General features: G+C 31.8%; 1 protein-coding gene across 3 annotated transcripts in view; it reads right to left on the bottom strand.

Annotated features, from left to right (window-relative positions):
• LOC113523373 (hemicentin-2-like) overlaps positions 1-20,922 on the bottom strand; it is a 218,290-nt gene that overhangs the window by 149,758 nt on the left and 47,610 nt on the right. For all 3 annotated transcript variants that reach the window (XM_026909322.3, XM_026909321.3, XM_026909323.3), the window contains exon 2: positions 6,942-7,156. In XM_026909322.3, the coding sequence (XP_026765123.1) occupies positions 6,942-7,038 (97 nt within the window). In that variant the 5' untranslated portion in view covers positions 7,039-7,156. The remainder of the gene's footprint in view (positions 1-6,941; positions 7,157-20,922) is intronic.

Raw genomic sequence — 20,922 nt, 5'->3', positions numbered from 1 at the left:
ATCTAGTTTAATAAATTACCTAGGTTGAAGAAACCTCTTTACCTCCCTTTTGAAGAACCCCATGCTGTAGTCTCTTGGGAAAACCTCGGCAGGGAGCTCATTCCATAACCTGAGTGTTCGTGGAAGAAAACATCTCAAAAACCGCGAATTATTTGAAAACTGAATTATGCTCTCGTTGTCGTCTTTTACGACACACACAGGAAAGAAGAGTAGGCCAGGACCATACGGCACGGCACGGCACAGAATAAGTGCATTAATATGAAAAGTATTAAATTATTCTCTCAACTGTAATTCCAGATTGCAAGCAAGTGTTTATTAGCATCGTTAATTACTCCAGTAATTAAAAGCATTAGTAGATTTACCGTTTTAGATAACATAGTACTCGGATTCCCTATATTTTACTAAGCAAATTTAAATACAGGTGGCGTAACAGCATATACTTTGCATATCGATTTTTGACTCCAAATTGATGTCAATATAGTTCAGTTTATTCCGTCTTTTTTTATACCACAAAGGTGGCACGCATACATACATATGCATACAGCTCGTCTCATAGTAAACGGTCAATATAGTCTACAGAAGCCTGCAAGACTAGAGATGTCACGTGTGCGTTGCCGGCCCTGAAGAATTCTTAATATACACTTTTTGAAGAACCCCACTATATATTGTATACTGTAGTCTCTAGAGAAAACCTCGGCAGGGAGTTCATTGCCTGAGCATTCGCAGGGGAAAATTTCTTTGAAACCGCATTGTACGTGACCATTTAGGTTCAAGCGTGTAAGGATAAATTCCCTCTCGACGGTGAGCGGTAAGATGATAAATGGTATCATTCAAGGCAGGCATAATTTTAAACAATTCCTCAGAATACCGTCAGTCAAAAATTTTTTTTGAGTTTTCGTTTAAAATATATATATATATATTATTATATATTATTATTTAATATATTTTTTTCAATACAAAAACAACATATCAAAACTTAATTTTATTAAAATTTATTGGAATCTATTGAAATTTCATTATTTACTATTTATTAATTAAACAGATTCATAAGTTTCAGCGAAATTCAAGCTCTAGTTCCAAGTGTTTTTCTTGTAAATCTAATTATATTTTAGATATTTCTTCTCTGTTTACTCTGCATGGAAATTATAATTTAATAGCTTCTTATATTCTAAAGAACTCTTTTTAATTTTCTTCTCCGGTTATGATATTGTAGTCGTGATTTTTAATATGAAAATAAATTATTCTTTCTGATAGATGAACTTGGTTGCTAGTAATATCAAAAAATATATAATGGCTTTGTGACTATTTATTGACAATTTCACCAAGGGGAGACTTTGTATGGAAGTCGTTTGCTTGGATATCTCTGTACAATTAGTGTTTCTACCGTGAAGCAGTTGTGTTTGCATGGCTCTGTTCCGTCAAGTTGTTTGCATAAAAATTTGGGGGAGACCTAGACTAATTATTATGATCAGACAGACCATGTTGTGGCTGAAAGAGGAGCCAAGAGTCTCTGAATCCGGAGAGCATACATGAGACAAATTATAAAAATAAAACGTGAAAATATAGTAGATGTATCAAATCGATCGTGGTAGATTTTATTTTATAATTCTATTTAAGTTACAAAAAGGGATGACGTTGGGTCGAGAAAAGGACAGTGAGTGGTATATTCTCTATAGAGTCGTACTATTATTTTAAATTTTCTTACACCACTGTTGTGACAAAATAAATATACGGCCAACCTGATGTAAGCGGTTAGCGTAGCCTATGAACGCCTGCAGTACTAAAGGCATTAGCGCTCTTTACCAATCCTCAAGTATTGTAGTAATAATATACAGCCTGAATATTATGTCAATAAATTTAAACCAAAATGTTTCCTCTCCCTAGCAATACGTAAATTCGATTGAACCCTCCTTATCTTTGCTAAAGATTTATGTCGAAGAGGGTGGCTAGCCGGTCATACTTGTCAATGGCTGTTTTTTTTTTGTTCGGAGAATTAGTCTGCTGCTGGCTAAACGGGTTTTATGTTCCAATTCTTTATTCCTTTCTTCTACCTCAATCAATGGCATCCCCTTCACCCCGGAAACATTTAAAATGAGTTTTTATTACGTCAGGAAATGAGTTTTATTCCAGCGATAACTTGGGTTATTATTTCGTGGTTCATTTTTAATGTTACATTACGATTGCCTTTCTTTTTTTTTTTTGTTCTGTAACAAAGGACGTGTGTTTTAACGTTTATTACTATTAAAACAATTCATTGCACCTAAAATCTGTGAATTCTTTGTAATAAAAATTTTATCTTTAATTTTACGTAAGGTTTACGTATTTTTAACTTTTATGTTTCCCAGCCTTTCAGATAAAAAAAAATTAACGTCACTTAAAGTGTTTTTTGTACAATCAGTACAAGTAATTGTTCGGGATGTGATTTACATTCGCTATCTTGGTAGTTTTCAATTATATTTGTCATCGGATTTTTGTTATTAGATTTGAAATGTATTAGTACATATTGGAAGCTTGAGAGCAGAGAAAGGATTGACGGTATTAGGGATTAAGGTTCTATTACTAGCAATACAGGGTGACGTTGGAGTCGCAGAGAAGTTCCTCTGAAAACTACCGTGCTCAATTCTAAGTTCATCACGATGGGCTAATTAGCTTGCTTTTACATCTTCACCTATCATTCCTCACTGATGCCCTGTCAGTGTACACCGTTGACGCATTTAGCGCGTTAGCAAGCGACTATTCTATTACCATTAATTAAAAAAAAAATACGCTTGAATATAGTTGCGCATGATTACGTACATAAATAGTGGATTGCGTCGCGTCCATCGTAGAAGAGCGGCATGAGACAGGGTGATAGCTCTCGAGTCGTCCGCGCATTAATGTTGCCAATCGTGGACAATAACGTATGACTAAAGTCTTTAATGTCCAACTACCCGCATAAAATGTAATAACAACAAACTACTGGAGGAACTCATGAATATTGTCATTAGAAATTTAACATTCGGTACTTTTGTACCTCTATCACATCAACTTGTTTCCAATATTTAAGCACAATTTAGTTTTAGTTTATACTAGACGATATGGAGCTAGGGATAAAAGTAACAAAATAAACATGAGCTCTAACAAGCGTTTGTTTATTTTGTAAACTAGAGGGCAAAAGCTAAGTGAAAATCCACGTAACAGCCGCGTCGCTTGCTTTCGACATTGTTGAAATTGACAACGAAACCGAAACAATTCTGAAATTCCAGCTCACTTGAGAATCACAATTGGTTTGAGGGAAAAGATGGGGTATTTTTATTTAAGAACTAGCAATTCAGCGCTGCCATATTCGAGCATGGTTTGCGATGCTGTCTTTCTACTTGATTATCACCAACACCTAGAAAGAAAATCTTTCCACAAAAATTGTGACAAAAATAGTGAAACCTTTTTTAAAAAGAACACTCATTTTAGAACTATACTTAATGTAGTTATTCAATACAACTGGTAAAATTTTTGAAATAAGGTGCTTTCAACATTGAAATCAATTTTAAGTTTAAAACGACTTACAAAAAAAAGAGGTACTCAAATCACTTCTATTTTTTTTGTTTGTTACTTTATAACATGGAGTTATAAAGTAACAAACAAAAAAAAATACGATTGTAAACCGATTTGGATTTTCATTTTTTATCTAAAAGGATATACTTACAAACTGATCCTATGGAAATTTAATCGATTCGGTAGTTTAGTTTCGAAATTAAAATAATAAATTTTACCATAATTGAGGTCGATTTTTTTTTTGGAACAAACACAAATTTATTATTTCAGGGCAAAACAATTATGATTTTTATACCTTTTCGGCATTGTAGTCTTTTGGAAAAGTATCTGCAGTTCATTTCATAACCCCATTAACTGCGGAGATAAATCCCTTTGCAACTACTTTGTATGTGATCTGAGTTTTAAACTATAGGGGTAAAATTATCAAAACAATACTGGATAGAAGGTAGACGTCAAGTCAAATAGTAAAATAGTCTAAAAGAAATATCAACTATGTTCAATTATATGCAGACATTAATTATATAAACCGACTATTAAGAAAAAAAAAACAAAATTATATGAAGTCAACGATTCAGTTTCACTTAGAACCTGCCAACATTATTGCGCTTACTGGTTGATTTTTTATTGTTCGCAAAAATGCAGCATATTGGCTAAGAGCCAGCGCACATCTGCCGTTATAGTCGAGACCGTCGTTAGTCAAAAGTATTGCTCAAAGAGATTGCGTGAATATAATATTATTTGGATAACTTTTAAAAATTACAGTTGTTTAGATTCAATCGTATTAATTAAATTGCTCAGCGAAATGTAGACAATCAAAACAGTGGTAACAGTTTAACGTTTTCTTTGCCATCTAGTAGCAAAACTACTTTAATATCAAAATAATAGGACTACAAGAAGAGACAATTGACAAAATTAAAAAAAAAATAAATAAATAAAAAAATGATCATAAAAAACCTTGTTATGTCAGCCGTTAACTGGCCATCGCTGAACATAGCCTTTCCCATAAGATGGGTTTTGCCAGTAGCTACCACGCTTGGCAGGCGGATTGGCAACCGCAGTTTGGCTTTTCGATATTTTAAGAGGCACGCTGCTTCTCATTTCTCCACCATAAGCTCCCTAATTCGCCTCTTACGACATCCACGGGGAAGAAAGAGGTGGCAGGGCCTATTCTATGCCGGAATCTATACGACAAATAAAAAGTCTTAAAGGATATAACATAAAGAACTACATAAATACTAATAATATAATGGGGTTTCGAATAAATTTTGTTTTTATGCATTATCTAATACCTGTACTAAAAAAACATTAAAACAACTTTATTAAAAACATTTTTTTTCCTAGTAATCGTTTGGATTGACAACAATCTCTTTTAACAAAAACCGTTAGGTAAATGAGGGCCCTATTCTGCCAATAGCTCAATACATTTTTCCGATCAATAAAATATCAACCAGTACATTTAGCATGATTTATAACGTATTGTGTACAGATAAATTATGTAGTTTTGAACCTATGCTTTTCTCTTTTTCATTCGCTTTATCCATTTCTCACGTTTTATTGTGTATTAAGCGGAACCGTTCGTCGAGGCCGACCCGTATCTGTCGCTAAAAGATTTATTTTCAAACGCCCTCCAACTTTTAGAGCATAGAGTTCTCTTACAAGAAAAAGTTTTTCTAGCATTTATTTTATGTTGTAACGTCCAGTTTCTTTATATATTATATAACCAGATGGTATATAATCCGTTTTCCTCAATTAATTAATTTTTATAGCACGCATTTTTTTTATATATTTAAGCGATATATTTTTTTAATGTTGCTAGTATATAAATAGAAAAAAATAATCTTTGTAATAAAAAAAATAGTCATAATAAACTATATTACATAAATAAATAAATAATTTTAATATGCTCGGTCAAATAAGAACATGTCGAGCATTGAGTTTGTAATAAATAAATATATAAGAACCGATAGTCATTGACAACGCCATTTGTTGTGAGCACATTTTTTTTTTAAATGAAAAGATGGTACACGTAATATACATATAAAAGTATAAAGTGTCACTTTTTTATTTTAGACTTACATATCAATGCAAGGGAAGAAAATCTTGAAATAAGATATTACAACAAATAGGCTGTTACCATGTGAAAGTACACAAGCAATTGAAAATGAAATATATTTTTTCATTTGTAATCAATAGGCACTACCTTTATGTCTCAAGTAGGTATTTCAATAGAAGTATATGAATAAGAGAGACACGACTCTCGACCTATGTAATGTAACATAAAAGGTATACATTTTTTACGGTGCTGACTTAAGTAATGTCCCTCGGGTGGCTTTGTTCTTATACTCGTAACCTGTAGGTTCAAGGCAAATATTTCTTTAGGTCTAATGTATTTGAAGCCTCATCAAGCAAAGTTACTACTTACTCCAATTGTGATATTTTTACAGAGGATTAAAAATAAACACGAGCAAATACATTTCAGTTTGAACTGTGTATTTCTCAATTTGTTGTATATTTTTTAAGTTGGAAAATTATAGGAAATATTGTATAATTTAAATTTAAGCAATGAAAATACTAAAAGATACGAAAGCAAATAATTGTACCTTGAAGAATTGTAATTTTTAACTTGTTTTATATATTTTAAGTTTTAAATTAAAATAAATATAGCAGAAGTTTCTGTAAACCGAATTGAAATCTCAATAATAAATTAAATAACTATAATTATATTTTTTTAAGGTTTAAAATTAAAGATTCAAATTAAAATCATCAATTTTAAACTGTTATCTAGGAAGCGTATCTAATAATGACAGGTACGTAATTATAGGGAAATTTAGTAACACGAGCTTTCACTATGATGTTGGCTGATATTTTATTCACGAACATAGACTGACACGTTACAATGACCGGTATAAAACTAAAATATATACATACCCTGTAGAGCCATTTAAAATTCATTTAAATCAGGTTATTAATTAATTATGTATCAAATTTATATTTATAATTTGTACTCGTATATATAAATAACACAAGATAGGCAATAACTTAATAGAATTTGAAGTTTCTTTTTAATGAAAAATAACTATAGATTTAACTAAGTAAGTAAGAATATTTTATCTGTAGTGAGTATTTTATACATTGTGTTTATTTATATATTTTTATTATTATTTATTTATTGTTGCGTTCCTTTTTATTTTACCTTATTTTTTTTTATTTTTTTCTAAAATATATTATAGTTTATTTTAGTCATACTGAAGATTTACATTAAAAATACATTAATCAAATTAATCAATCCGTCTCGAAGGACCAGAAAAATGTATGCTCGACTGGGTAAATTACAAAGCGATCAATCTACAACCGCACGCTATGGATTTGTTTAGAAAGTTTTATAATAATAAAATAAAAATGTAAATTACCTGAAATCATTGTATTTTGAGTTGCCGACGGCGATGTAGTGACGGCCAGGAGAATGAAGGCAACCAATGTCCTCTGTACACACTTGACTATGCACATGTTTTATTTTCTAACTAACAATATTTTTTTAATTAAATATTTACACTTGGACATCTAGACACTTGGTAAAATTTTATTTTCTAATTCCCGTCCTTGTTACACCCAACCTCGTCCAAATCTGAAACAAAATGAAGGAATTACGTTATTTTAATTCTATTCAACTTAAACAGATCAATCCCTCCAAGTACCCGTTCACGAATATGACAGCGGAACTAGTTGTTATTGCATTAACCATATATTAGACAGCCTATCGAACAGAAATATAACATTGATAAGCACTCGGCATGTAGTTGTATCATTTTTATACTCGAGTGGACCCATAATTCACATTTTGCGGTCCATAAGTTGCACGAACTATTTCCGTCGTGGTATTGTACAGAAAATAGCAAAATGCAATATTAGACATGTCTTGAATCTGTCTGTTAACTTGAAGTTCACTGAACCGTTCCGGGATAGGTTTTATTCTGTTGGCAGGGTATAGTGATAATGTACTATCGGAGAGTGCTTTTCTTACAGATGTTTAAGAGGTATCTACAAAAAAAAATGCATTGAATATTTCCTTCAGAGGTGGATGTTTCTTTTTTTAAGAATTTTACGGAAATGAAAGATAGCAGTCTCTTCAAGTTACAAGCGAATCATGAACTTGTAAAATTCTACTTTTGTCTGAAAAGAGCCACAACCATGTTTCTTGTTCAAACTTCACTGCTGAATCTGCGTTTAAAAATTGTTGGTACAATGTATAAAATAGTTCATTTTCAATGTTCGCGTATTTTACACATATTGAAATTATTACGAAACGTTGATAATTATAATCAGGTATATAGATGTCTTCGTGTGGTCCCGGCATAGAATGGGCCACCCGTTCCTTCTCCGTGCGTATCGTAAGACGACTATAAGAACTTAATGATCAAGGAATGGACAGCAGCGTACCTCTTAAAATAATACCTCTTAATCTCACCAAAAGCATAACTGCGGTAGCCAACTCGCCTTCTAAGTATGGCAACTACTGATAAAGCCCCCAATAGTGTGAGACCTATGTTCAGCAGTGGAAAAATAATGGATAAATGATGACTATAATAGCATATGATGATTAATGTCCGTTTAAATTAAGTTGATTATTTTTCTGTTCTAGTCCTTATTTGCTTCTTACTATATTTTTGATCACACGGTAGTATCTTCCGATTCTATGGGAATTTCGGAATATTTCAATATAGACACTGGCGGTTTAATTAATTATACTACCCTATAAATGGTAATTAATACTTTAGTAGGGAACAAAAAATATTGTGCTAGTTCGCAGTTATGTTGGTATTTTTGACATAAGATAATGTTGCCAATTCGAAAATAGATAACCTATTCGAAAAACAGCGTAGCAACAAGGTAACCAAGTAGTGTAATATTTAAACATCTATCAGACTAATGACAGTGGCTGTCAAATTTTATTTTTGATATTACATAAGGTTACAGCTTGGATATAGACAAGCTATGCATAAAACATCACATTTTAATTTATACTTACTTAGACCGTGTGTATATAATAAATATAACATAATAGATTATTTATTCTGTCAGGAATTATATAAAACTATTACATATAACCATCAGTTAAATAAAAACCATTTATCCTATTATATATTTGTATGCCAAAATATTGGCAATGCGACAGTTGTGCAACACGTTCCGATATAAGCAGGAAATGTTCAAACAACACAACGTGTTCGGAATCATTGGGAATATTTTTTTCAACGCCCCTTTGGCTAATGGCGTAATCCTGAATGTCTGTAAGGAACACGTCTGCGAGAACGATTTATGGGCGGTTCTGTTACGTTGTATCGTACGTACTTTATTACACCAGTAGGTCTTTATACACTCGTTCAAAACAGTAAAGTCGTCAGGTATTAAGTTACTTACGTAGAAATATTATTATTATGAGAATTTGAACACCTTTGTTTCCATAACATTCCTGTGATATTGACAGTATGATTGCAGGTTCGTTTTCCATGGAATACAAGCATTTTGTATTCACAAATATCAAGTATGTTTATATTGCTCCGGGCGTCTATATTGTTACACGTATGTAGCTGTGTACCCTGTAAAGTGCCCCAGATATCCTTATTCTACGTCAATATTTGCCATGCCATTTTAAAATGGTAACACTGTATGTTAAAATGTAAGAATGTTAAATGAAATAAAATGAGTTTATTTGCATTAAACAGTCTTAAAGTTATTAAAAAATACATGTGCCCATCACTTATTTATAATGCTATCAATAGTATTGAAAATAAAGAATATATGTTAAGCTTTAAGTTTAAATTAAAAGTACCCGTAATCGGCGAGTGTATACGAAAAAATTGATGAATATGGAAGAAGGGAAAGAGGTTTTTTGAATCGAAGCATTTGGCTTTCCATTTCTTTTCTTTTCTGCCTACCCTAATGAGAGACAGGCGTAACAGATATTTATTTACAGAATTCAACCCATATATAAATCTTAATTTTTCTTAATAAAAATTCAACTTATTATCATTTTATTTAATATGTTATAAAACAAAAAAAAAACGTGGTTTTATTTTTTCTTTATAAAATATTTAATTCCATTTTACAAGATCTCATTAGTGAGATATACACGCTCATTACTGCAGCGGCCAGCAACTGAGGCATTGATGGACGAACGTGTAAATGTGGGCCGAGGCGTAGCCGAGGCACACAATATTCCTTTATTTTTTTTTTCAATAAACAGCTTTCTATTTGCAAGCCAGTTCGAAATTTAAATAAAACATTTTATTAGTTACCTCCTTGGTAGCCATGTTTCGAAGTAAAAGGTCATTCCATTTTTAAATTACATAGTAATTTTACGTTTTAGTAATTTTTTATTTTGAGTTTACATAGTAATTTATCTGGCCGCAAAACACGATAGATATGGATTTTCATACAACTTTTGCCGGCCGCTGCCCGCATGTATCTGGCCAGTACGGCAATTTTGATTTATCTCTAAGAAGATTGTCAAAATAATGCTCACATTTCCAAGCATGTTTGAGAAAAAATACTTTTTATTATGTATATAAATTTTAGGAGTGACGCCAATTAAAACCATGTTTAGATATTAAACTACACAATATTGTATAACGCATGTTAATTATCGATAACGATATATATTGACAACAAACTATCTAATTAATTACTTGTAATGTTACCTCGATCAAAATTGAATTGTAAATATGATCTTGATAATTGGAATTAAATTTTAATTGGACGATATAATACTCAATAGTTTTAATGATTTTCAAGTAAAGAACCTTGTATAATATTGCATATTTTGATATTATTTTAACCGACTGCTGAAGAAAGAATAATATAAAATTCGAATGTTAGAAGCATCGTAAATTAGAGTATATTGATCTTTTTTTTTTAAATTTTAGATCAGTGAACTAGTAGTCCATCTGATGGTACATTACTGAACATGATTAGTAAAACAATCTCTTGTTAAATGGTCTGACAATTAATTTTATTAATAGCTGTAAACCGTGACTTCGCTTGCATGAATCAGTATATCCTGTATGTTAACGATAGGTTAGAATATAATCCATGTACTATATTTATATATGGACGTCATTCAAATTTGTAATATTTGCGTGAAAGAGTAATATCTTCAAAACATTTGCATATATAATAAACGCAGAATAATATTTATTTATTTATATTTATTTTCATTCTACATAGTACAGATTACTTCATCGTCATCATCATCCAAAAATTCTCCGCAAAAAGAATTGATTTCAATCGTGAATATACCGTTTATCAACAAGGTACTTTATAGTAAGTTTACATTATAAATATTATATATTTATATAGATTTTTCTGCGAGTTATATATTTAAAATGGAACCAATGCAGTGTCATCACATCACCATAATATCAGCCGTTTATTGTCCATTGCCATTTCCAGTAGTTGCCATGCTTAGCAGGTGGATTGACAATCGTAGTTAGGCCTTTTGTGATGTATTAGGAGCCACGTCGCGACCCCTTCCTCGACCATTCAGTTCCGTTAGTCGCCCTTTACGACACCCACAGGAAGGTAAGGGATGGAACAATCTATGCCACACAATAATTAGTAATTACTAATTACACAGATTAATTTTTAAAGTATAATAAGTAAGTACATAAGAAATATAATATTCTAATCAATTCAATACGATACAATGCTAGTAATATGGCCGCTAGTTCTCATTACTAACAAGCCTCTTCCCCTTACACGATGTTTTATAACATAAAGAGCAAACGTGCATGAAGCTCATCTGACACTTGTAGTAAGTAATTACCACCACCTATAGTCATCTGCAACATCAAAGAAATTGCAAGTGTGTTTTCTTTTTAAAATAACAAGCAATAATAATAATAAATGGAATTTTCGTAAAAAAAAATAAGTCTTGTTTCTATATTTTTCTTTATGTTATATTTTATATGGGCAGTATTGTACCCAAAATTATTATAGGTGAGCACGTTTACCCTTTGTAACCTATATTTTACGACACATTTTACTACCTCAACGGATCCCTTTTCAAACACTTTGATTTGAGAGCGAAAATACGGTTATGTTATTTAGGTATTTCGTTTTGCAAGTGATGGTATAAAAATAGAAAATCTGTTAATATGAAACACGAAATAGTGTTAGTCTTTGTCGTAAATATTACAATTTTAGATAAGTATATTATACTACAAGTACTGTAACTTCTTATTTATTTATTTACAAGAAACATGGTAAGTGTATAGATGTTAACAATTCACATAAGTCCTTATATTTCGCCATAATAAGACATGCAAAATTTAAAACGCAAAAAGATTAAATGTTTATGAAATGAGTCATTAAAATTCGTAATGTTATTTAAAAAAAAAATAAATAAATAAAATATGTCGAACACTTGTCAATAAAAAAATGTCACAAATATGTCTACTTTGTAACAATATTATACTTAGAGTCAAAGAGATAATTTACAGTGCTAATAAGTGTTTTATCGTAAAAGCAATTTAACAATTACGCAATAAATTCTTTTAAATTTCATTTTTCTCGTGTTTTCTTCTTACTGGATTATAATAGAATAGTAATAGTACCTGCGTTAACGGTATACGCTGTCGGGATACCAGTGAGTGATAATAGGTGTGAACAGAGTGAAAAGGCAGGTCAGTTAGCCCATCGTGATTAATATGTTTGGAATTCAGCATGATGGTTTTCAGGGGAGACCAAGAGGAGGTCGACCTGGTTGGGTATATTGGTAGCAACGGGGTCCTTAGTCTCCATTACTATCAATCCATTTCCCCCAAATTTTTCTCATGTTTGAAATTATTACTATTAAAATTTCCATGCAGTAAAAAAATAGTTTTTTCTTTATAATAAAGGAATTAAGCAAGTTTGAGAAAAAATAATGAATTTTTATTTGAATTAAGTATTTAATTTTTTATATTATAATTTTTGATACATATTATCATATTTTTTTATTAAAAGAAAACAAGAGCATAGTTTTTAATTATGTATTAAAACAAAGATATACACAAACTCAGCCAATTTAAGTAGCTTATAGTTCAAAAGTTTACTAACACCGCTGCTACATTCAAATATTTGTAATACATTTATCTCATATCCATTCCCCTACAGTATGTTGAGTACATATATAACATATTACGATATTGAAGTATAATAGACAACAATTTGAAAACCTTATATCCATATCAAGAATGAATAATATGTACTAGTCCGAAGGGTGACATGTTTGGAGTTCATCGCTGGAACCCAAGCGCAACATGTATTTCAAATATCTATCCAGGATTTGAAGTTTCAAACGCGTCGCGGTCTATTGTGTAAGTTAACTTATAGTATGTAACTATTAATAAATAAATAAATTCTGTATTAATGTCTAATTTTGGACTGGGGGGGGGGGGGGGGTAATGGGTGACAATGAACTAGTCGCCCGCCTGCGCTAATGATATATGCTAGCGGGGCTCGAGTATGGGATTTTAGGTGATGACGAAAGCAGGTCAGTTAGCCCATCATGACGAATTTCACTAGAATTTACCAGGATAGTTTCTAGTGGAAACCAAGTGGAGATTCATCTGATAGATTGTATTGCTAGCAATTGGCAACCCCAATTGGTTATTTAAAAAGAACGATATTTCCTCTTAGATATATTTTTGTCATAGTTGAAAACTCCGTTCCTAATTCTGGTATGGGCACTGGGTTAAATTTTTACCACTTAATTAATAATAAATAAACGATTTTAATTGAGACCAAATTTGATTTAAAAATAAAATTACTAAACCGATTTTGATAAAATTTCTATGCTAATAAACTGTAAGTACATTGTTCCAGATAAACAAAAAAAAAATTTCCAAATCGGTTTAGAACTGTCAAAGTTATAAGGTAACAAACATAAAAATAAAATTCAACAGTATTACGAACCTATTTTTTTAATTAGGTTGAAAACAAGAAACATAAAACTATTCTAGATATTTACCTATTTGGTCTCGTTCTTCTATGTTAAAGTCCCAAATTAAAGGTTTTGTTGTATCAGCTGTTAAGTGTTCACTGCTGAACATAGTCCCTATAAGGGGGGTCTTGCCAGTAGTTGCCACGCTTAACAGGCGGATTGGCAATCGCAGTTAGACTTTTGGCAATGTTTTAAGAGGGACGCTGCTACCCATCCCTCCACTATAAGCTTCTTTAGTTGCCTCTTACAATACTCACGAGAAAGGAAGGCCACCCTATCTATGCCGGGAAATTACTTGTAAAAGTATTTACTTTTTTATAAATAAGGAGAATAAACTTTTATTACTAAATAATTTTTTACTCAAATACGGTGAATCAAAAAAAAGAATTATGATTTCGTCCAGTGTATATGTTACGACTACGGCTATTCTCTGGATGTCACTATGAATATGTATTAATTCACTATAAATATATTAATGTCGATGGTTAATAAATATTGAATAGTTTGTACATATTAGCTGCACTTTAGGTATATTTCTAAAACTTTATATACGAAACACTTAACAGAAAATAAAATATATTTTCCAACTGGTGCTATTTAAGTTTACATCGAATATTTTCTTTTTACTTTAGCAAAGTTAAAAATCAGAATTTTTTTATATTAAACTTAATCTGTTCAAATATTGACAAAGACCCTCTTCAAGTAGAAAGAGCGAGGGAGCGTTACATAGCTAATAAGTTATTAATCAAATATCGTCTATAATGAAATTTTGTATATACCACGATGACAGATTAAATTATATCTCTATATCTCTATAATAAAATCGTAACTAGAGACTATCTGTACAAACTGTATTAATACTATAAAGAGGAAAGATTCGATTGTTTATTTGTAATGAATAAACTCAAAAACTCAGCCGATTTTTAAAATTATTTCACCTATAGAAAACTACATTAACAGCAAGTAACATAGAATATATATTAGTCTTAGTAATTCAAAAATTCTATCAACTCGTACGAAACTAGGCCAGATCGTTAGTAAGATATATTAAAAAAAATCTGTAACAAACAAAAAAAAACTGATAAATACGTACCTACTCTATAAAATTAAGAAGAATATATGCTACTTTTTATTCCGGTTAAAAGCTATTGGTATACATATAAAAATCAATTATATTGCCAGAAGATTTCGATTTATATAATTTAATGTTTTTATGATAAATTTAACATTATTAGATTATCTTTTCAATTTTTTTTATATTTGTTTTTTTTTTTTTAATAATATTTTTTTATACCACGTGTGGCAAAAAAGCATACAGCCCGTCTGATAGTAAATGGTCACTGTAGCTTATGGACGCCTGCAAAACTACTCATAGAGGTGACACGTGCGAATTGCCGACCCTGAAGAAACCTTAATATACCCTTTTCGAAGATCCTATTAGACATAAGTCATATTTTATTTTATCTATTTTTGCGTGTAAATAGCTTTACCTTACATTTAAAATTCCAAAGCACTCTCCAATACATTACCGGTATTTTAAATACAGCCTATTTTCTTTTGAAACATCGTTAAGACAAGTAGTTAATTTACCTAAAATATTTAACAGTTCGTTCTTTTTGCGTAGGGTTTTTACTCCTAATTTAACCTTTGTGGGTAATGAAAATTCTTTTACGTATCCTACAAGCTAATATGAACTCTATTTCTACACTCACAAGTTGTAATTTAACAGCCGCAACACGTCAGTATCCCCACAAAACATTAGTCAAACTGCCGCTCATATGCGTGTGTCGAGTTTAATTATCTCTTACCACTTTACTAATTAGAATAGAACGACTGAGATGACTAATTGTACAGTCTAAGTTATTGACTTAGTTGAAATTTGACTCTTGAACTTTCATAGGGTGTAACCCGCAGACGCGTGGGCGCGTTATAGTGATTTATAACTGGGAATTAACTGGAACTCTGACTTAGCACTTCGAAAGGTAAATTGAGAAGCTAAATTAAATCAAGCTTGAAATTTCGGATAGGCACTTTTATTTTAAATTGATAGAAAATAGACATGAACAGTTTTATTACAAAATGCATATTAAATATAATACTAGAGTTAGCACTGGATTAAACCATGGACTAAAGCAATTTTTATGAACCATCTATAGTCTAAAGATAAACTCCAAATTACCTAATTTTAAAAACAAATATTTATTTTTGAGGTTATGATCACTTTTCATACAACTGGACAAAACAAAAATTCTATATTTTTTTATATTATTTCATTTTTATAATGTTATCATAAATTTTTGACCCAAATTATAATTGCCAACTGATAAATGAGTTTGCTTAATTATTTCATAAAATATTTGAAATTACATTCCGTTTCACGATACAATTGCTACGAAATAGCAATATGTCACAATTGCAATAAAACACCTATAGTTACAATGTCAAAAATATGTTAATACTATTATATGTATAAATATATTTCAATTTCATAGACCATTATTTCAAAGTAATAAATCTTTAAAAACAGTTCTCTGGAAAAACGAAACGCATAATTGATTGATGACCGAAATAAATGAATGATTACTCTATATAATTTGTGGAGACATCTGATCCACAGTCTAAGTCTGATACTAAGTAGTTCTCTGTAATTTCGGCTTATGTAATAAAGTCAGATTTGTGTCTAGACTTATTAGTTCAGGTTTTAACATTTTTTTTTGTAATAAGACTGGAAATGTACTCGAATTATTATACTGATTATAATTATGTGGTGATAAAGTTTTATATTATTTGTAACACGTAACCATAAAGTATTTTTATGCAACTTAGAATGATGAAAGTCGATAACCGTCACCTATAGAAATTAACCTCACCATTGATATCAATGAATACATTATGACGTCTATGTTATCCTTCATGCTTTACTAGTCCTAAGTATTAGAGTACTGTGCCCTCATAAATTTACTGACCTCAGAAATCTACATTATCAGTAAGTAATATAGATTACACATTATTTAAAAAAAAATAGGATTTCTCCGAATTGAATAATCCGTTATAGGTATTGTTACTACAATATACAGATATCGCTATATATATTATTAGCCACCGCTACTATCTACGTGTGCGAAGCCGTGACGGATCACTAGTGCTATATAACAAAATGGAATTGTAACATTACATTTCCACAACAATGTGTAATTACGGCTTAACGTATTCATCGATGTAACGCTCATTTCTAAGCCGTTACATTACACGCAAATGCTTTCGGTGACTACAGTACAGTACTTAGATACGTAGAAGTTTTACCATATATGACGAGTTTGTATTAAATAGTGAATAATAATTAACAGTGTTTTAAAAATATTTTATTTTAATTTTAATAGAATTAAATCTAGATTAATCATTCTCGTTGATAGGTAGTTAATCTATGTTGTAAGATGCGACATTTCCAATCGACTTTAAAAGACTTTATACAGAAGTCGTTTGTTTGGGTACCTCTGTCCTATTCGTGTTTTAACCGTGAAGCAGATGTGTTTGCATGGCTGTGTTTCGGTTTAAAGGATGGGATATGGCGTGAATTTACTGGGTACAGAGAAAATAACATCAGAGTCCTCAGGAATGGCAACGCATGGAGGGTATCATGGGCGAAACAGTATACTCTGTTATGTCCATAGTACTGCTCATGTCTATAGGCGACGGTTACCACTTTTCCGCTGTCAGCTTGTTTGCCATTCTAAGTTGTATAAAAAAAAACTTTAAAACTGTCACTGTTATGTCGGAAATGATTTTAATTTGACTATCATCATAGTCATGGTTGGGTGCCTTAAGTAAGTCATGCTCACTTAAATGTCCAGATAGGTAGTGGCCTGGTGGACTCGGTTATTGTAATTCCTAAAAAGTAGTTTTTCTTAATGGATGATAATGGAGTGGTAACCCCGCCTACGCTAAAGGTATACGCTGGCGGGGCACCTGGATAATGAAAAGGCAGGTCTGTTAGCCCATCGTGATGAATATATTTGGAATTCAGCATGATGGTTTCCAGGGGGAACCGCGTGGAGGTCGACCTGACAGGGTATATTGCTAGTAATGGGACTGGTAGCCCGCATTACTAACAATCCCTTCCCCCGATCTAAAATATAGTTGAACGCAGTTATAATCAGTTACACGGCATTTCTCACGTGAATTAGAGTATATGTAAGTTATCTTTTATTTATTATTTTAGGTTACAACAATTATAATATATCCATGTGCCAAATTTCATTCAAATCTGTTCAGTAGTTTTTGTTTGGAACAGTAACAAATATGCATCCATTTATTTTCTTAAACTATTGAATTTGAAATAGTACTAGAATTGTATAATACGGTATACCCAAATAGAAAGAAGGAAAGAAAAAATTACGATATGTATAAAACGGTACACCCAATTAGAAAGAAATTACGACATTTATTACCACAATTTCAAACGTATCAATAACAGATAAACATTATCTGATATGAATGTGATTATTTTGATAGCCAAATTGTTAATTATATGGTCTCCCAATTCAATATGGATGCTATGCCGTGTGAAATTTGAACAATTTTGCGCGCGCAACGCGATTCAAGCTTTCCGAGATAAATAGCTGACGATTTCGTCTAAAACGGATTTCGGGTACGCAAATAAGTGCGTCAGATATTGCATCATTTGTTTAGTTTTGAAAACCTTTATTCAAATGCTTCGAACGTAATATTTTAATGTTCAACTAAACGGTAATTTTTTTTACTTATAGAAATATTTATTAGTTGTATTGCCAACTTGCCTGCCAAGCGTGGCAGTTATTGGCAAACCTCCCCAGTAGCGGGAGGCCTATGTTGATGATATGATATGACGATGACCCAGTCATTTGTTATTGTATATGTAGGTATGCATACATACAAGCTAACATTTTTTGGTCTACAGATTAAAAAAGAATATATATACAAATTTCCATAACTCATTCCATTTACAAGCTAGAGACCTGTGACGTACTGACGGACAGACAGCGGAATGACAGAAATGGTGTCCGTTTTCCCTTTTAGTACGGTTTTTTTTTTTAATAAAAGGCGATATAAATCTAACAAAATTCATTACAGAAAGAACGAAAGAATGACTGATAATACTATCCCTTAAAGATTATTATTACCTAGTCTACCAAATTGTAAGAAAGTGAAAAAAAAGTCGCTCAAATGCGAGTCGAGCTCGCGTAATGAGGGTTCTGTACAAAATCATCAAGTTTAAAAAATAATGAAATAACTACAAATTTATGGTTTTCGTATTTATTCCTTTACTTGCTACATGACATTTCTTCTTGCAACATTTCATGATTCTAGGTCAACGGGAGGTCCCCTATAAGATTTGATTCCCTTTGAAAATGTCAAAATATGCGATATAAATGGAACATAAACGGCCGTATCTTTTGATTGCGTCGATTTAGAAGCTTAATTTTTTCACTGCTTTAAGAGATTGCAAACCTGAGTATATGATATTAATTTCCACTTGATACCTCCACGCGTTCCTAAGAAAATGGGTTTTGACGGACAGACAGACAACGAAAAGATTCTATAAGGCTTCCGTTTTTTCCTTTGGAGGTACGGAACCCTAAAAATTAATTCGGTTACAATTGGATCACGAAGCCAACCCGCGATAGTATTCCGATATTGATTTACATAATAATTTTATGAAATAGACTACTTTGATATATGCCTGACCAGGATATATTCGCTAAACGAAATAAAAAATAGTCTATATCAAAATTGTGGCATACTTATATAATTTAAAAACTAAACTACTAAACCGATTTTGATAATATTTCTATAAAACTAATCTGTGAGTATATCCCGTCAGATAAAGAAAATCAAAATCGATTTACATCTGACGGAGTTATGAGATGACAAACATTTTTTTTTATATAAAACTTAGATTGGCCAACAAGCTGACGGCCTACCTAAGGGAAAGTGGTAACCGTCACCTATAGACATGAGCAGTACCATGGACATAACAGAGTATACTGTTTCGCCCATGATACCCCCCATACGTTGCCATTCCTGAGGACTCAGGTGTTTTTTTTTATTTTTTATTATTAACTCTGTTTTCTGTCGCTATGTTTTTTGCGACAACCTTCTAATCTGTATTTATATTATCTGTGTAAAACTCTGAGGATATTTATTTTAAAGTATAAGTTTAGGACTCAGGTGTTATTCCTCTGTACCCAGTAAATTCACGCCATATCCCACCCTTCAAACCGAAACACAGCCATGCAAACACAACTGCTTCACGGTTAAAACACGAATAGGATAGAGGTACCCAAGCGATCGACTTTTATACAAAGTCTCCCTCAAACATAAAAAAAATAGAGAACCTCCTTTTCGAACTCGGTTGAAAATCGTGTAGAAATCAAATAACAAGATATAATGGAATGTAATATTGTAACAATATTACAGAATATAACACTTAATAAGCATATGAATAGTAATAATAATATAGCATTCGCACTCAATGTAAGCTCGCTTGATTATCAACGACTCGCTCCCCAGCCGTTTCCTTATTAACATTAATACATTGTAATTATCTTTATATTAGTCGTTATTTGATTAATTTGCGCCACGATGAAATGTAATGAAAAATAATAAGACTATTTGAGTTAATTCCTAAAGAGATGTTTGAGTAAATTAATATCCATGACGTGATGGCGGCCCACTTCGATCGAAACGTAACTAAGCAATAAAAATTAGATTTTTTTTTAATGGATGATATTGATGTGGTAACTCCGTTTACGCTATCGATATAGACTGGCGGAACACTAGTGAGGGAGACTTTGTACAAAAGTCGATTGCTTGGGCACCTCTGTCCCATTCGTGTTTCTACCGTAAAACAGTTGTGTTTGTATGACTGTGTTTCGGTTTGAAGGGTGGGATATGGCGTGAATTTACAGGGTATAGAGGAATATCACCTGAGTTCTCAGGAATGGCAACGTATGGGGGGTATCATGGGCGAAACAGTATACTGTTATGTCCATGGTATTGCTCATGTCTATAGGCGACAGTTACCACTTTCCATCAGGTGGGCCGTCAGCTTGTTTGCCATTCTCAGTTGTATAAAAAACAAAAAAAAAAACACTAGTGAGGGATGATTGGTGAGGATAAAAAGGTAGGTTAGTTAGCCCATCGTGTTTAACCCAACGATAAATTACTCACGATAGTTTCCAGTTGTAAGCGTGTAAAGCTCGACCTGATAGGGTATATTGATAGCATATGGGGACTAACGTCCCCAATCCAACAATCCCTTCCCCCCAATAAAAATCGAGTGTGTGTGCTATTTAACTGTAATCGCGTCGCGTTAAGTCGTTATTGCCAATTTAAACCAGACTGATAACATAAAGTATTGATAAAAAATC

This window comes from Galleria mellonella, unplaced genomic scaffold (genome assembly GCF_026898425.1).
Source record: "Galleria mellonella isolate WM207_F2 unplaced genomic scaffold, CSIRO_AGI_GalMel_v1 utg96, whole genome shotgun sequence".
Classification (NCBI taxonomy): Eukaryota; Metazoa; Arthropoda; class Insecta; order Lepidoptera; family Pyralidae; genus Galleria; species Galleria mellonella.
Note: the sequence above shows the minus strand (reverse complement) of the source record. Positions and strands in the feature narration are given on the sequence as shown.